The sequence below is a fragment of the Cucurbita maxima genome, unplaced genomic scaffold (assembly GCF_002738345.1).
Source record: "Cucurbita maxima cultivar Rimu unplaced genomic scaffold, Cmax_1.0 Cma_Scf00017, whole genome shotgun sequence".
In the NCBI taxonomy this organism is placed as follows: Eukaryota; Viridiplantae; Streptophyta; class Magnoliopsida; order Cucurbitales; family Cucurbitaceae; genus Cucurbita; species Cucurbita maxima.
In genome coordinates, this window is record NW_019272033.1 from 208,811 (window position 1) to 227,847 (window position 19,037).

Sequence of the window (19,037 nt, forward strand, 5' to 3'; positions counted from 1 at the left end):
AGTTTTGAAGTTTTATAATTATTTGGATACAATCTTAGATAAAATATATTAAAAGTACACCAACAAACACAAATCGATATATAATTATTCACCTAAAAAAAATCAATAAAAACAACTAGAAAAATTGTAACGTATTAATATAGTTTAACATTGTCATACAATAAAACTAGTTAAATACAACTGTTGACAATTAATTAAAATAAAAAAATATAAAGATAAATCATCAAATTAAATAAACAATAAAATGATTATTGTAACAAAAATAAATTAAATAAAAATGATTAGTTTAAAGAGAGCGTATATAATAAAAATAAAAATACTATAAAATATTTTAATTGCAATACGTGTTACTTGAGCTAAACTAAGCAAAATAAAATATATAAAATAATAAATAAAATAATAAAAGAAATTAAACAAAATAATTAAAAAAATGTATATCCCTAGTGCAGTGTGTCTTTAGAGAAGTCGAGGTACCACTCTAGCAAACATATTAATACGGAAAGGTTCGTAACATAATTTATATATTTTTATTTTGCTCGGGTCAACCCGAAGGTTTTATCTACGAACCCGAAACCGAATCGATTCAGTTCGGATTCAGAAAAATGAACATAACTCTACCCGAAATGCTAATCCAATTGACCTCAATTCTTATAGTTTGGATTGGATTGGTCAAAGTTGTCAGCTTGAATGTACACTTCTAACAAGAAGACTAGAAGGCTAGTTTTTATAAGACATCATGCGATGCAATCTTGAGGGACAGTAGAGAAAAGTCACTGTAATTATTTGTAATTATTTTTAAGGAGAATAACACAAGATTTTTTTTTTTTTTTTATATTGTGAATTTATTTTTATTTTTAGTTTAAAAAAATATTATTTTTACTATAAATTTATATGCTTTTATTACCCAATTTCCGTTAATAATTATAAATAAAAGTAGTTTATTTTAAAATTTTAATTAGAATAAAAAAATAAAAAAAATAAAAAAAGAGTATTTGGTATAATTTAGCTGAAAAATAAAAAAGAAAAAAGAAAAAAGAAAAAGACGTCAATGGATAAAGCCATCAAGTTTATGATTACAATTTGTAACTCATCAAAATCGGATTCCATCGATGTTTTGTGCGAACAGTCTGCCATTTTCGCTGCACGAGCTCTACTTTTTGCTAGGAAGCACCGCGCTCCATCACAGCCTCCATTGAAAGAAATTCCAGAACCATGTTGTTTCAGGTTGGAGGGCAGGGGACTCGTCCCACCTTCTTCGAGATGGCCGCCGCTCAGCAGCTCCCTGCTAGCCTTCGTGCCGCTCTCACTTACTCCATCGGCGTATGATTCTCTCTCTCTTTTCAAACAATCTCTTCATTAACTTTGATTTTGTGTATGCGTTTGTCGGAGACTAGTCTATCGTGAATTTTGACCCGCCATTTCTGTGGCAGTTCTCTATTCCTTGCGAATTCGGACTTGTTCTTGGTAGTTGCAAGTTATTTGCGGTTTTGTGTTGTTGTTTATTGATTCGAGAAAAGTTGGGGTTCTATTTTGTTGAGAATGGCTCATTGAATTTCCCCATTTCGTGCTCTTGTAATGTTCTTCTCTTAATTTGGAATAGGGTATAGGGTTGAAAATTTCGTTGTAATTTGTGTGCTTAAGGCTCCTGGCGGAGGATGTATGGCTTGTGTCAAAAGTGATTTTTGATAGAGGATATCTTGTTTCTTTAACCATTTACAACTGGTTATTACCATCAACGTTTTTTAGATAAGAAACTATTTCGTTGAAAGTATGGACATATGAAAAGGATAGGAGGAAAGCTGCAGACCAAGTTATGTTAAAACAAAAAACAAAAAAAAAAACTTTTAGTTAACACAAAGGAGAAGGATTGGATTTAATATCCTACAAAGTTACCCTTTGCAACCTAATGTATATGGTCACATAGTTGCATCGTAAGAATAGTGAAGATATACGCAAGTTGGCCGGAATACTCACGGATTTCCTGGAAAAAAAAAAAGTTAACACAAGGAGAAACTAACCCAGTTACAAAATTGAAATGTATTTTGATCGGTCTCCTATTGAATTCATGATTGTGCATATTATTTGTACTTTCATGCGTCTGTACACCGTTTCCTCACTGTACTATCGTTATGTTGTTTAGTCCTATTGCTTAAATTCTTCTGGGTTCGTTAAAAATTTTCAGGTTTTAGCTCTAAGAAGACCATTCTTTCATAGGGTGTTAGACTATGAAGATGAGTTCTTTTCTTTGCTAATGCTGGTTCTAGAAACACACAGCTTACGAACTACAGGTGAATGATGGCTATATCCATAAAGCACAGGATTTTAATTTGAACATTGGTGTTCCAGTTTCTATTTACCTCATTATTATTTATTTTCTACATATTCTTCAGATGCTTCATTTTCTGAATCTCTTTATGGCTTAAGAAGAAGAGGTGTAAATGTAAAAGTAAAGAAGGAAGATTCTCGTTCAGTCTCTGGTGATGGTATTCAACATAGAGGATTGGCAAAACATCAAAAAGTTCTTTCTGTTGTTTTCTTGGTATGATCTGATTCTGGCTTTTTTTTTTCTGTGTGCTTTTGACATTTAGTTCTTGTTTATCTGCTTGGAAAATTTGATCTTTTGTACACTAATCTCTCTCTCTTTCTCTATCTCTCGCTCTATCTCTCTCTATATATAACGTAGTTGGCCTATGAGTATGTTAATTACTACCCATATTTTCTCAGCCTTTTGTGCATACATCTCTTACTAAACGAGGGCATTTACTCTAAATGTGAGATACTAAAGATTGTTTTGTAGCATATTGCCCCATAGAGATTTCAGAATGGTTTTTTTTTTTTTGTGTATAACTAAGTTTTCATGAACATAAGTTTAAAATGAACAGTATTTCATGTGGATTCAGATTAGACTTCCTTGCAACACACTGCATTTTGAACGATTAATACAATGAATATATAATTTTCAGGTTGTATTGCCTTATTTCAAGTCAAAGTTGCACGCAATTTACAATAAGGAAAGGGAGGTTAGGCTTCAAGCAAGTTTATGGGGTGATGATAATGAAAGGTTTAATGATTCTGAAGTTTATGATGTAAGAGGTGATCTTGTTCCTACTAGAACTTTGAGAGTTGAAGCATCAGTAAGAGAACGGGTGATGAACAAGTTTCAAAAAATTGTCGGTGCTTGTTACCCATGGCTTCATGCAAGTAGTGAAGGTAATAAATACATTGCACCAACAACATGAAGTTATTATGGTATTTTCATACTTTGAGCAAACAAGTGTTTGGAAAATTTGTGATCCCAGTTAGAGCTTTGATTATCATAGATCAGTTGTAAAATTTAAATCTGATTAACAATTGATTGGTTCAGTTTGGAAAAAAATGTATGGGATTATTATTTGTTTTTCTAGTTTTTAGTCATCTGTGGGGTGGAAGATCAAGCTAGAAGGGCATGGAACCTGACAAGAGTCGGCTATTTTCTATTAAGTTTCTTTTTGCTGCCTTTTGAGTAGGTTCATATGTGCTTCCCCAGCTTTCAAAGTCCCTTTGGAAGCTCAAGATGCCTAAGGTTTTCGTGTGGCTTGCTATCCTAGGAGGTTTCATCATGATGACGCAAGTCAAGAAACACAATCCCTCCATGGCTCCTAAATCAAATCGGTAATCTTTATGCAGATGTGATCCGAATGCATGCCAATCATTGTTTTGCTCTCTCCCATTTGTTTCCTCCTTTGGTTCAAGCTTCTGGAAGCATTTGATATGAATTGGGTTCAGTGTTTTTTCAAATCTTCAGCGGTTAACCAAACAGCCATTAAAGATGCAACATTGATTGAGCCCCACAGCAAACGCCTCTTAATTCTTGCACTCTTTCTGACAGTTCTTTGGGTGATATGGAGATAACATTTACAAAAAGGATTTTTTCATCGATCAAAAGACCCCTCTGCGTGTAGGTCTCCTCCACATCATTGTTTGGATGACTCTGATGTGGCATTAGTAGTTCGCGAGAGCAGTGCGGAACTAGATTTCCATCCTATGGAAAATGTTTTTGATATTAATCTTTAGGATTCAGTTGCAGATGCTTTTGGGTTAACTTTACAAGATGAAGGTCAAGAGCCTCCTTTATTAATTCCTCCCACCTCTTTTTCAGTTGATTATCCGTTTTCTTCAAGTTCCATTCCCATCAAATTTTTATTTCTCATTGAGACATGTGATCTTCAGTTACAAGAGATCTATTCATTTACAGAGAAGAATCGTGCATCCATTTGAAGTTTCTTATTTAAGTGATTAGAAGTTTTTTCATGATTAATGAGATAGAGTTCTATTAATGACTCATTGTTGGAGTTTTGACTTTTTATTTAGGGGTCTTTCAAGTTTCCTCCATGCATGCGTCACTTTATTTTCTACTCTTTCTGCAGTTGTTAAAGTTGTCCTTTGAAGCTTGCTTTTTATTTGTTCTAGTTTTATTGCATTTTAAAGTGTTTGAGGCTGCCTTAATTCACTCGATTCCAGGACTGTGAAGCATTATGTCAGCATTAATTTTGATGAGGCTTTGGCCTTTAACGTTTGTTTATGAGAAAAATTTTAAGCTCTTTAATATTTAGTTGTCTTTTCATTGTTTGAGGTTGCCTTTATTAGGTATTTTGACAACATTAAATTTCAGTCCAACTTTTATTCTCCGGCAAACCTAAGTTTCAAGTTGGTTCGGTTTTCAACATTATGCATAAAGATGAAACTTTTATTCTCTTTGTTTATTAAAATTTTCTTTGTTCTAGGTTGCATTAGTATGCACAAGGAGTGGAACATTAAGTTTGAAGTTTTGAAGGTGTTTCCTTTCCAATAAAACTTTTGACTGTCTTCATTCAAGATTGCACTAAGTTCTTGTATGACAACATTAAATTTGAATTTGGATTTTATTCTCCATGGAGCCCAAGTTTCAAGTGGTTTTGGTTTTCAACATTGTTCATGAAGATTAAACTTTTATTCTCCTTATTTATCAAATAAGTTCTCTTTGTTCAAGGTTGTATTAATATGCACGAGGAGTGAAACATAAAGTTTCAAGTTTTTATAGTGTTTTTTTTTTCAAGAAGACTTTCCGTTGTCTTCATTCAAGAGCTGCCAATTTTGCACTAATTCTTTGGAAGTTTAATGGTTATTCGTTCACATATTTATTCATTTAGGGGCTACATGAAGTACAAAGTATAAGTTAGAGCGAAAGATTTAGAAGACCTTCCCTAGTTTTCTCAAGTTTCTCAAAATGGTAGCAAAAGTCAATAATAGAGTCTCCTTTCTGATAGGGGGCATATTTTGTTAGGTCTATGAAAAGTTCTTGCTCTCTATATAGTCGTCTTTGCTATTTTTTATTTTTATTTTTCTTTTTCACTCCCTCTGGGAGTCTGTGTCCTTGAACTTTTAATCATTTTCATTATATCAATGAGAAGTTGTTTCTTGTCTTAAAAAAATCTTCAAGGGTTAAGATACCCATTCCTTGAAGATGGAGAACACTATGGATAGTTTGGTCATAAAGGAATTGAACAAGTTTATTAAAATGATGAGAAGACTAGTGATCAATTTTGGTTTGATATGATTTCGTGTCTTTTTGGGCTCTTGGATATGCATGTGCACAAGGCACTCCGAACATCTAGTAGGCAATGAGGCTCAGGGAATAAAAAAAGATTGTCCAGGAAGAATGTCTTATGGAAGGAGCTGGAGCTTGTAATCACTAGTCTTTTATCTGTGGGGAGTGTCCATTTCCATTCTTTCTGTTATTAGGAGAGACAATATGTCCTATTCTGCCACTAGACTTATGATTTAGCTCAAAATATGCAAATATGTTAGTCATATTTTTAGGGAGTTAAATGTGCTCAGTATTTGGAATATAGTCAATATGAAAGATTCGCTTTGGATTTCCCATACAAAATATTTTTGGAATGTTAGTGATGGGAGGAATTACGGTTCATTTACTATCCAATCCCTTGAGTAATTTCATATCTCTTATCAAAGTACTTCGTTTCATATAAGAGAAAAGTACTTTGTATTTATTTTCTGTAGTGGTACTTCTTCAAGTTTTATTTGGAATCAATACTATTTCGGTTATCTATATTTCTTAAACCTTGTTCTATGAACTCCTGAACGTCATTTTTAAGGACCATCTTTATGATGATGCAGGTCTATCGTTCACTTATCAGCTGTTATATTTGTTGGATGCTACTGGATTCTATTCACTAGGACTGCAGGTCATTGGAGTTCATGTCTGTCGAGCTACAGGACAAGAGTTGGTAATTCGTTGACTATTTACTGTTATTTTTAAGGTCGTCACTCCTTTCAATAGAAATAAAATATTCTACTTCGTTTCATAAAAATTAAATACCCTTCTTTATGTAGTTTCACACATTATAGAATCATGGATGCTTTATAATTCAGTTATTTGATTCTGCACTCTTTGTATGGCACCTGGTAAACATGCATGTACATGATTCGTTTGTTGTTGAATTCTGACAACTACTGGGATTTAATTTTTATAATTTATGAGAACATTAAGCAAAATAGTTGATGCATTTTAAATGTTTGTTCTATTATTAGATTGAATGTAACACACATTTGCATCCTTATCACTTTTTAGTTCTACTAGATCAGTAGCATTTAGAGATTTTTTTCCCATTCTTTGTATTCATTGTTTTCTTTACCCTTTTTGTGACATCAAGGTAGATGGACACATCATCTAGAATTTCGAAGATACGAAGCCACGAGCGTGAGAGACTACGTGGGCCTCCTTGGTTGAAGGTATAACTTCTTTGATAATTGTTGAAAGTAGAGTATATTGCTCAGGGAAAAAGAGATCAATTATTGCATCCAAAATGATTATACTTGTTTGGTTTGAATTTTGGCATCAGCCAACTCCCGAGTAAAGAGGCTGGTCGACTAGTTTTGATGGCTAATCTGATGAGAGAGTTACTTTGTTTAGTTAGCTACTTGGCAACTTGTTGCTTCATCAAAAATTCAACTGCATGTATTAGTCTCTGGATTTTCTCGTTGTTAGTTTGACAGAGTTTCTTTTCAACTTGTAGAGTCAATTTCATTTTTTACTCTTCAATCTGTTATGCTTGAAGGGTACTTTATTTATACCAACATATTACATGGTTTGACACAGGCAATACAAGGAGGGATCCTCACTTGTATGTACACGATGCTAGATTATGCGCAGACGGGGCTAATTGCAGCAGTGTTTTTCTTCAAAGTGAGTGCTTACTAATCCAATATTGGATGTTTTGCTTTAAATATTTGTTTTATAGTCTAATAATATGATAACCTCTTATTTTTACATTGCTTAATGACATATGACACAATCTGATTAGATGATGGAGTGGTGGTACCAATCTGCTGAGGAACGAATGTCTGCACCAACTGTATATCCCCCACCACCACCTCCTCCTCCTCCAAAGGTAAATTACTTTTCGCTTAATTGAACTCTGTATCACAGGGTTTTGTGCTCTTTTATGAAAAAGTATATTTGTATTTATGTGTGAGGGTTTATGTGTATAAAATTGTTACATATGCATACATGTATATAAGTATGTATTGCCCATTCAAATACGAGGTCTGAAGTGTTGTTACGAACAGGTAGCTAAGGAAGGGATTCCACTGCCGCCCAACAGAACAATTTGCCCTTTGTGCTCAGAGAAACGAGCTAATCCATCAGTTGTTACTGTTTCTGGCTTTGTCTTTTGTTACACTTGCATCTTCAAGTATGTTTCACAGGTAAGCCCGTAACTACTGTCAACTCTAACATGTATTTAACTCTTCTTTTCTTTTTACTTTTACCTTTTCCTATATGAATCTTATCCGAGTAATTTGACTGCTGAGTAAGGAGGTAGAAAATAGAGTTTTTGAGGAGTTTATCTATACTTGGATGAATTCTCCTGTGGAATTGAGGTACTGATTAGATTACCCACCTAAGAACATGGAGCATACGAATGAGGGAGTGGCCCCTATTATAATTGTGAGATTCTATCACTGGTCTCATAGAAAGATGAAATGGAGAAGTTCTTCTTGTAGGAGATATTGGTTTTGGGAATTAGTTGGCTAATTGTGAGCACCTTTTGTAGTCTGAAGTCAGAAAGTGTAACGGCCCAAGCCCACCACTTGCAGATATTGCTCTCTTTGTACTTTCCCTTCCGAGTTTTCCTTCAAGGTTTTAAAATGCGTCTACTATGGAGAGGGTCTAGCTCTACTTCGATCAGTGACTGGCTCTGATACCATTTGTAACAGCCAAATCCCACCGCTAGCAGATATTGTCCTCTCAGGGACTTTCCCTTTCGGACTTCCCCTCAAGATTATAAAACATGTCTGCTAGGGAGAGGTTTCTACACCTTTATAAGCAATACTTCCTTCTCCTCTTCAACCGACGTGGGATTTCACAGAAAGTGATTGGCAAGGAAAATGATGCTATCTAGAGTTTCTTATATAGTGTGCTAAACAAGGAGATAGCAAGTGATAAATTTTCCTCTCCGGCCATTGGGGAGCTATTGTTTAAGCTAGCTCTTTAGTTAGATTGCTACCAAACTAGAGAGCTCAGTGTCACAATCTGCAATATGATTGTGACTCGAGTAAGTCATCGAGGACGATAACTAAGTTAAGTAGAGGAGAATGTCACAACCATAGTATGAAGAGAGTAGGTTGTGACCCTCACGCCATGACAAGCGAAGGGGCGTCCCTCAAGAGACGCCCCATCCGGCCATATGCGGGCCAACATAGAAGAATGCCATGATGCGATCGAGGAGGACGATGCATCATCCAACACACCACCACGCAAAGTGGGTATTGAAGATATATGTTGAGACATAAGCATAACAGAGACATCAGCATAGACATGAAGGACAATATAGGCTTGTTGAAGGGCCAGGTAGGGCCCCGGGCCTTAACCTCAAAAGTCGGGTTTCGGAAGGAATTTGGGCATGCGGTTCGGGAGTTAAGTCCGTCCATATGAAATATGAATGCTCGCCAAGTTTGGTGTCAATCGGACATTGGACGGACAATGCACGATGCCATATGAGACGCCCCTTTGCTTGTCATGGCGTGAGGGTCACAACCTACTCTCTTCATATTATGGTTGTGACACTCAGCTCACATTTGAGACATGCCTGGTAGTTCAGATAAACTTTCAAGTGTTTGTTTGATAACATTTTCATTTTTTATTTCTATTTTAAACAACCCTTTTACTAATATTTTATTTGTTCTCTTCTAATATCACTTACAATTTGGATATTACGGAACATAATAGACAAAATTGTTATCAAACGAGATTTAAGAAAGTGAAGGGAAATTGATTCCATAATACGAGATGAACGTTTGGTATGCTTTCTTGTTTGAGCAAATGTTGATCGAACTTTTAGCGACATTACTCGTGTAATCTTGTTTGAAATCGCATCTAATGGTTGTAATCTTGTGTTGTGGACCAGTACAAGCGCTGCCCAATCACATTAATGCCTGCAAATGTTGATCACATCAGGAGGCTCTTCCATGATATGTGAAGAACCTGAGGGACACAATAATGCAAGGATTAATGGCTGCCATCCTCTCCAGGATTTAGGGGGGCTTCTTCTTCTTGACAAATCTGCAAACTTGAAGAAATAATTTGTAGTTGTAATGTTGTTGATGGTTGAAAATGTCTAGATCATAGGGATATAAAATCACTGGTCATAGTTACTAGTAATATGGTATTTAGGATTATAATATCGTTGTGGATAAAGTATCAAGGTTTCAAATTTTGAGAATTATTGATGAATATGTCAATAGATCAGATATTCTAAAGAAATTATGGAAACCAAGAAACATCGATCCATCAATTCAAGCAAATATATGCATAATTATTTTATTTCAATCACTAATCAAACCAATTTGAATATGGATAAGATTTGATCAAATATTAAACATATATATTCTCTTACTTGAAGGTTTTTAGGGATTGGTCACCTCGGCCTTGGCTTCCTCGACCCTGACCGAACCCATGGTTCCACTTTCCTAAGGTTCTAGTTAAGCCTCAGTCTTGTTTCCTGGGCTCGTGTTTTGGTTAGGCTACTCTACATTGATCTTCTTCTAGATTCAATGTTGTTAAACTAAAATAAATAAATGGGACGTGTACATTAGAATCATATAATATATAAATAGATTTCAAGCAATATTATTCTCATTTACGATATTAAATAAAAAAATTGAAGAGTTGATTTCGTGAAAGTTTTGAAGTCGATTTTTAAATTCTCAAAATCATAAACATGTCATCCCAAGTTAGATATTTTAAATTTGAAAATGGAAAATTAAAGACTTTCCAAATTCTTTATGCAATTTCCCAATAGTCCTTTCTTGGCCCATTTATTTCCTATGGTCTCTGGGAATAGGTATCAAAATTGTTTTCTGTGTCAACCTATAGGTTTTATTCATTTATTTCTATTTCTTAATTTTTTTTTTAATTTTAAGTCGTGGGCGAAAGAAACACAGAGTTGATTAGTATTCGAAAAAAATGGCTATGAGAGGCCTGAAAGAGAACGTTTTGTAAATAGAGGAATTAAAGACGAGGCTTTGTAAAATCTGATTCGATGAATTGGGAAGAGTTTTGAAAATACTTTAAATTAAAAATACACTTTTAGAACATTTTTAAGACACTTATCGTCACAATTAAGCATCGAAATATGCCACAAGAAGGAGCAAATATTGAATGTTTCAAAAATTGAAGAATTTAGTAAAAATAAAATGGGGAGAATGGTTCAAAACAATCTAGATTTAATTTTTCTTGAACCACAAGAACCCTAATTAAATTATTAAATTATTAGTTTGTTTGAAATTTCGTTTGTGGCTTTCTCTCTCTCTATAAATAGAGCCAAGTTTGTGAGTATCATGGCCTTCTATTTCTTTTATTCTTTTGAGAGACAGAGAGACAGTCCAAAGGAAGCTATTATATCTCAAAACTAAGGTATGCCTAATATTTCTATTATTTGTTGTATATTTTCGTATGATATTCCATAGAAAAATAAAATATTAGAAAAAGGGTAGTTTGGTAAATTTAGAGTTTGATTCAAATTTTTAATCTAATGATATTATTATTTATAAAAATAAAATTATGAAATTACACGATATTTAAGTATTTCAGTCTTGTATTTATCTAACCATATGAATGATATGAATATGAGTTTAATTTGTGGATAAATCCATTTAATTCAATTAGAGAAAAAAGAAAAAAAAAGAAATAAAAATATGAGGTAGTGGTTGTCATAATTTTATCCAACTCATTTATTATTATTTATTTCAAAGACTTGATATTTTAATGGTCAAATTCAAATTCCGCGCTTGATTGAGACGATGAACTGCGTCTTCTTAATTCTCACACATTTCTCTGCAGACCCGAGGAAGACGAAGAAGAAGGAAAAATGGAGATTTGTTCTGCGGCCATTGTCGGTCCAATCGGAGAAAAAATCACCAACTGCACCGTGGATCCAGTTTTCCGGCAGCTGGATTATCTGGTCCACTTTAGAAGCAATGTAAATAATCTCAGTGATCAACGAAAGAAGCTGGTAGAAACCAGAGATTTTGTTCAACACGCTGTCGATTCCGCCAAAAGCAATGGAGATCAAATCGAAGGTATGGTTGTCGAATGGTTGAGCATTACTAAAAAATTTTGTGATGAAGTCGATAGCTTTTTCAATGAAGCGAACGGCCGAAGTCTTCGATGGTGGAATATGCTATCGCGACATCGATTTAGTAGAAGAGCCACGAAGATGGCTACGGAGGTTGTTAAGACCATCGAAGAAGGGAGATTCGAGAGGGTTGCGTATCGTATACCTCCACAGGGGATTATGATGCTAAACAATAGTAAGAAGTTCGAAGCCTTTGAATCTAGGATTCTGATTCTGAAGGAGATAATTGAAGCGCTTGCTGATGCTAATGCGAGCGTGATTGTGGTTCACGGGATGGGGGGAGTAGGGAAAACAACTTTAGTTGAAGAAATTGCAAGATTAGTCATCGAGGGAAAGCTTTTCGATGCTTTAGCAATGACGACTGTAACGCAGATTCCAAATGTTAAAAGAATACAGGGGGAGATTGCCGATCAGTTAGGGTTGAAATTTGAGGAGGAAAAGGATCGAGTGAGAGCCGATAGACTACGTCGAAGATTAGAGATGGAGAAGAAGGTGTTGGTGATTTTGGATGATGTCTGGGCTAACCTTGATCTGGAAGACATTGGAATTTCTAGCCATCACAAGGGATGCAAGATTCTTGTGACTTCTAGAAAAGATGATTTGTATTTCGGTGATTTTGGTACTCAGAAAAATATCAAGATCGATGTTCTGGCAAAAAAGGAAGCAAGGAATTTTTTCAACAAGATGGCATGTGATTTTGTTGAATCTTCTAACGATTCTGATCCTGAAATGGAAGCTGTTGCTACTGAGTTGGCAGATGAATGTGCAGGATTGCCGCTTGCTCTTGCCACTGTTGCACAAGCCTTGAAAGGTAAAGGGCGGCCAATTTGGAACGACGCCTTGCATGAATTGAAGTTTCCTAGCCAACCCAATAACTACGGGGTGAACAAAGAAGCATATTCTTCATTGAAATTGAGTTATAAATCTCTAAACAGAGACGAGGCCAGGTCATTATTCTTACTATGTAGCTTGTTTCCACAAGATTATCAGATTAACATCAAATACTTGTTGATGTATGCCATGGGTTTGGGGTTATTAAATGGAATGAATTCTCTAGCAGCAGCAAAATGGAGAATACTTTCGTTGGTTGATGAACTCAAGACTTCTTACTTGTTGCTTGATGGGGTTGATAGCGATTTCGTGAAAATGCACGATATAGTTCGAGATACCGCAATTTTGATTGCGTCTAAAATGAAGTCCAAGTATTTGGTTAGACATGGTGCTGGAGAGAGTTTGTGGCCTCCAATGGACGAGTTCAAAGATTACACTGCAATCTCATTAGGCTGCAGTGATCACTCTGAACTCCCGGAGTTTATCTGTCCACAGCTTAGGTTCCTATTATTGGTGGGGAAAAGAACATCTCTACGTTTACCTGAAAAGTTTTTTGCAGGTATGCAGGAACTAAGAGTTTTGGACTTGACTAGCTTATGTATTCAGCAACTTCCATCATCAATCGACCAACTGGTAAACCTTCACACATTATGTCTAGATGATTGTGTTTTGCCTGACATGTCTATAGTTGGTGAATTGAAAAAGCTTGAAATTCTTAGCTTGAGAGCATCGGATATTATTGCACTCCCTAGAGTAATCGGGGAATTGACCAATTTGAAGGTTTTGAACTTGTCCAATTGTTTCAAACTCAAGGTGATCCCTGCTAACCTGTTATCGAAGTTGACAGGATTGTCTGAATTGTACATGGACAATAGTTTTAAACATTGGAATGTAGGACATATGAATGAGGGAAATATTAATGCAAGGATTTCTGAATTAAACTACCTGCCACGGTTGACCACTCTACATGTCCACATTCCAAATCCCATCCTACTACCAAACGCCTCGGTTTTCGGGAACTTGACTGGTTATAGAATACTAATTGGAGATGGATGGGATTGGTCTGGAAAGTTTGAAACTTCAAAGACTCTAAAACTCAAGCTTGAGAGAGGCAATCAGAGAGAGGATGCAATTCAAGCACTACTGGAGAATACTGAAAATCTATATCTAGATGAATTAGGAAGTGCGAGTGCGAGGGATATTCTATATAGTTTAGACCATAAGGGCTTTCCGAAATTGAAGTGTTTGCGTGTCAAAAACAATTCTGAGATTGTGAGTGTTGTCAACTCAGATAGTATGCAGCATCTACACAGTGCCTTTCCATTGTTGGAGTCCTTGTTTCTGAAAAATCTAGATGAACTTGGAAGCATTTGTCGTGGAAGACTTCCACAAATGTCCTTCCGAAACTTGAAAATAGTGAAAGTTGAAAGCTGTAACAGATTGAAATTTGTTTTCCCATCTTTCATGGGTAGAGGCCTTATACATCTTCAAAAGCTGGAAATTAGTGAATGTCGAGCCATGGAAACAATAGTTTCCAAGGGCATTGAGACACAAATGCAAATCAATGGTGATAAGTGGGTTGAGAAGAACAAGATTGAGTTCCCTGAATTGCGTTCTCTGATTCTCCAACATCTGCCGGAGCTTATGAGTTTCTACTGTTATGATAGCTTAGCAGTGCCTTCAACTAAACGGGATTCAGATCAAATAATTTCTGCCATTAAGACTGGTTTTCATCCACTTCTCAACCAACAGGTACGCAATGTTCCAATTTTCTGATTGACATTTTATGATGGTTCGATTCGTGTTTGCTTCTGTATGGATGTTTCTCGTACTCATTCTCTTAATTCTTTATTGAGAAACAAATTGTTAAAAGCTGTTTTGTTTAACTTGTTGAATGTCTTGCAGGTTTCCTTCCCCAAATTGGAAACATTAAAATTACACGCTTTGAATGCGGGAAAGATATGGCAGGATCAAGTTCCTTCTAGCTTTTCTGGCGTTAAAAATCTAACTTCTCTGAGTGTTGTGGATTGTGCTTCAATAAAATATTTAATGACAATCACTGTAGCACAAAGCCTTGTGAATCTTGAACGCCTTGAAATAAACAACTGTAAGATGATGCAAGCTATAATCATTTCAGAAGATAAAGATCTGGACAACAATCACCCTTCCAAATCGATTTTGCAGAACCAGGTACATTTCTTAAATTTAGTTTCTAAATTTTTGAGCATATTGTTCTTCTTCCAAAGATTTCAATTGTCCATGAACTTTAAGTTATGCATCTATATTTAGTTTCTATTGTAAACATGAGCAACAAAATGCTAATACACATTCATATTAGATATAACATCGTTTTCTTTAGCATAATATAATGAACAAATGGTAAATACAAGTGATCGGACGCAGTTAGTTCAGTAAACTTATTATGTTTGTACCATTTTGGCTAAGGTATGCCAAATCATCTAGGTTGAAATAGCGTTTTGGTTCACGCAGATTAGTTTTCATTTCATTTTAGTCCATATACTTTCATATGTATTAGTTTAGTCTATATACTTTTAGTGAATCTTAAAAATAGTCGTATCTTAACAAATTTTGTTGAAAATACCATGACTAAATTTAAGATTTATTGAAAGGATGTGAACCATAGGAAAGACCAAAATTGTATTTCAACTAATCATCTAATATTTTTATAATCATGCCATATCAATATTCTATAGAAGGAATACATGGTTATATTAGTGTTAAAAAATCAGAGCCTTCAATGGATAGAATATGATTGAGACAAATGCTGAATGCAGAATGTTTTTCCGAGCCTGGAGTCCCTTGTAGTCTCTCGCATGGATGCTTTGGAGACATTATGGGACAAGGAAGCTACTTCAGGATCCTTCTCAAAGTTGAAAAAAGTGGACATTAGACATTGCAAAAAACTGGAGACGGTCTTTCCGAATTTCATGCTCAACAGACTGACAAATCTCGAGCGATTAAACGTTATAGATTGTAGTTCCGTAGTGGAGATATTTGAAGTGAAAGTGCCTGTTATCAATGGAAAACAAGTAGCAGCCATTGCAGCAAACCATTTGAAAGAGTTGAAGCTGCTTCGTCTACCTAAACTAAAGCACATATGGAGTACAGACCCACAAAGATTCTTAAACTATCCATCTCTGCAACTTGTGCATACAATTCATTGTCGAAGCCTTTTGAATATCTTCCCACTATCCATAGCTAAGGATCTCTTTCAACTTGAAGAGCTTAAAATACAGTTCTGTGGAGTTGAGGAAATTGTTGCAAAAGGAGGAGCTGAAGGAGATGGAGATGAATATGAAGATGCGTCGTTCGTGTTGAGTGGCTTGACATCGTTGTCTCTTTGGAATTTGTTCGAGTTTAAGAGGTTTTATCCAGGGAAATATACTTTGGATTGCCCATCATTGACATTGCTAGATGTACGCCATTGCAAATCATTCAAGTTGATGGAAGGAACTTCAGAAAGTTCAACACTCTCCTCCGCTCTTGAAAAGGTATTTACATTCTCTAATTCTTATACAGTTTAGTGTCCTTTTTCTGATATGCCGACTCAAAAGGATCATGCAGGATTGATATCAAACTTATTTAGTTATCTATTATAGTGACAATGTTCAATCACATTTCAAATTATAAAAACATTAAACAACCACAACAACAATATTTTAAAAAGGAAGGAATCGGGCGGGGACGAAGATGTCTCTATCCTTGTTTAGCTTATGTGGATTCTTTTTTCTTCCCCTCCCTCCATTTCCTGTCTAAACGAAGATTTTCCGTCCCATAGTGTCTTGGCCCCATAGGAAAAAGAACATCTTCGACTATATATGTCCAAGTTGGTGAGTAGATGCTTTCTACTTTAAGGAGATAATCATAGGTTTATAAGTAAGAAATACTATCTCTATTGATATGAAACATTTTGGGTAAACAAAAAACAAAGCCTTGGACGCTTATACTCAAAGTGGATAATATCATATAATTGTGAAGAGTCGTGATTCCTAGGTCTCTTTAGTATCAACATATCTCAAATCTTTCCCTTCTTTACATTTTCTTTAATTATGTTCTTGAGCTCTCTTTGCAAACCTATTACAAAAGTGATTGCAACTACTAACTCTTATATAATCATATGAGTTTAATTTTTATAATTTCAAGTTTTTAGCTATAATTGTAAGAATTAGTAGAGTTGTTTGTGCACTTTACTGTAGTAAACATACATACATGTTCTTGACATCCTGACTGTTCATTATTAAAGTAGTCGAATAGGGGTGATTGTTTTGGATTCATTATGGTTCCATTAATAATAATAGGCTGAAGATGATGAATCTACCCAGAGAGGGAAGATAGAAAGAAGAGAAGCAGATGTGTTGAAGGAGGAGACATTCACAAGAAAAGAAGAAATAACGACGACAGTGCAAGATAATGTTGAAGCTGAGTTAATTGAGATAAGAGCTCAATTGCAAGCTCTTGTGGTGGGTCAAAATCAAATGATGGAACACTTGGCCCAACTTACAACAATTGCTCGTGAGGGTATCTCAAAGTGATTCCTAATGAATGGTTGGATAATGTTCCTATTTCTGGTCTTTTTTTTAATAAAATAATATAACTTCAATAATTAAGGTCTGTTTGAATAAAAGAATCATTATTTTTATTTTTTATTTTTTTTGTTATGGAATGTAATGGTAATCCCATTTCAGTTTTCAAATTTCTTAGTCAAATTTTAAGAACAAAAATTGGAACGCTTTCTTAACAATCTTGTTCGCTAGAACGTTTCCATTTCTATTGATATGAGCGTATGGAATGAATATAATTTTCTTAGAGAGTACTTAGTCATTTAAAGAGGTGAACCAATAAGTTTTTCTCCAATCTGTTCTTTATTATTTTAGGAAGATCCCATCATAAAAACACCATCAGAATGTTGTCCGAACATGGCCAAAAATTAAGTCATCTTGATCATTATAGATTGGTTCTCGAAGTATGCCACCGTTGTACCCATCCAAACAATGTTAAGCTAAATTGACTTTTTAATTCTTCTTCGAAGTTGTGGGGCATTCCAACAAGTATCATTAGTGATAGAGATAACCCATTCAAGTATCATTATTACTCGAGCCTATCTAGAAAAGCTTCCAACACATGAACTAGGTGGAAAGGAAGCATAATCCCCTTGAGTTTCAAGCTAATCAAGTTCTCATCGAACTCATACTAGAACATATTATGATTCTGTAGCCGAAAAGATTAAAGACTTATCATAAAGTATGAAAGGCTTGTAGATGCCCAAGTAATCCATGTGAGTAACATAAGGTCCTACAATCCTCATCCAGATAATAGTTGTAGCAATTGCATTGTCAGACTCGAAATCAACATAAAATAGAAGACACTAGAGAGATCGAAGAGATCCTAGCTGATAGAGTTAGAATAATGGGAAGACATGTATGAAAAGTTCGAGAATTTCTTGTCAAATGGAAAAATCTCCCTAGAGAGGAGACAAACTAGGAGCCCATATCGAGGACCTGAAATCAGCCGCAATCTACATTGCGGAATTCAAGCATCATCAATTGATAGGGACGTTAACTAATTAGGTAGAGGATGTCATGGTCATGTTTGTCAAGGGCGTGTTGTCTATGGTCACTTGCTCATGACATGTCAAAACCTTGATTTTCCCAACGCTAACTTGTTCATTGGGTTAGAACAAGTGCCGCACAATTGTTGTTTTATTGTCAAAATAGTGCGGTTGTGACACTATGCACCTTGGTAATGGTGGTTGAGAGAGGCTACTTAAAATGTGATCGAGGCTAAGATTGTTCACAAAATTTGAATTTCCCAAAGTTAATTTGTTCCCTGGGTTAGAACAAGTGTCGCACAATTATTATTTTATTGTTAAAATAGTGCGATTGTGACACTGTGCACCTTGGTAATGATGGCTGAGAGGCTACTTAGTTACTACTTCTATCTTTGCGAGGTTTATGGAGACACCTCACAACGAAACCACACGTTCAGGAAGGTCCCCTGCAAACCAAAACTCACGTTTGGAGAACTTGACATTACAACCTATTTGCCTTTAGGCTTGTCAATACACTTCTAATGTGATCCCTCATGCTCCTCATCTATCTTGGAATAGACTAAAATATCGTCAATGAATACAATCATGAAAGGTTATAAAAAAATCTTTAAACACAATATTCATCAGACCCATTGGAAATCGATAGCGCATTAGTTAACGCAAACGATATCACAATAAACTTGTAATGTCTATACTTGGTTCTAACAACTATTTAGGAAACGTCACTTTCATTTATTCAGTTAGGCCATTCAATATGAAGTCTTGAAATAGAGGTTGTTCCTAGCTCGAATGTTAGGAATCACGACCCTCCATAATGGTATGCATGATGTTATCCACTTTGAGCATAAGCTCTCATGGCTTTACTTTTGGCTTCTCCAAAAGGCCACATACCAATGGAGATGTATTCGTTACTTATAAACTCATGATCATTCTCTTAATTAGCCAATGTGAAACTCCCTCCC

At 35.3% G+C, this 19,037-nt stretch overlaps 2 protein-coding genes across 2 annotated transcripts; both read left to right on the plus strand.

Annotated features, from left to right (window-relative positions):
- The first annotated feature begins 1,090 nt into the window (after positions 1–1,090).
- On the plus strand, positions 1,091–9,843 carry LOC111492029 (peroxisome biogenesis protein 12). Its single transcript, XM_023141184.1, has 10 exons — positions 1,091–1,320; positions 2,183–2,288; positions 2,391–2,539; positions 2,964–3,210; positions 6,157–6,266; positions 6,697–6,771; positions 7,139–7,225; positions 7,344–7,430; positions 7,609–7,746; positions 9,447–9,843. Exons 1-10 carry the CDS (start codon positions 1,213–1,215, stop codon positions 9,516–9,518), a joined length of 1,179 nt encoding a protein of 392 aa, XP_022996952.1. The 5' UTR covers positions 1,091–1,212; the 3' UTR covers positions 9,519–9,843.
- A 1,076-nt stretch (positions 9,844–10,919) lies between these two features.
- LOC111492444 (disease resistance protein RPS2-like) lies at positions 10,920–17,113 on the plus strand. Its single transcript, XM_023141784.1, has 5 exons — positions 10,920–10,954; positions 11,381–14,258; positions 14,412–14,696; positions 15,302–16,018; positions 16,826–17,113. Exons 2-5 carry the CDS (start codon positions 11,409–11,411, stop codon positions 17,057–17,059), a joined length of 4,086 nt encoding a protein of 1,361 aa, XP_022997552.1. The 5' UTR covers positions 10,920–10,954; positions 11,381–11,408; the 3' UTR covers positions 17,060–17,113.
- The last annotated feature ends 1,924 nt before the right edge of the window (positions 17,114–19,037 follow it).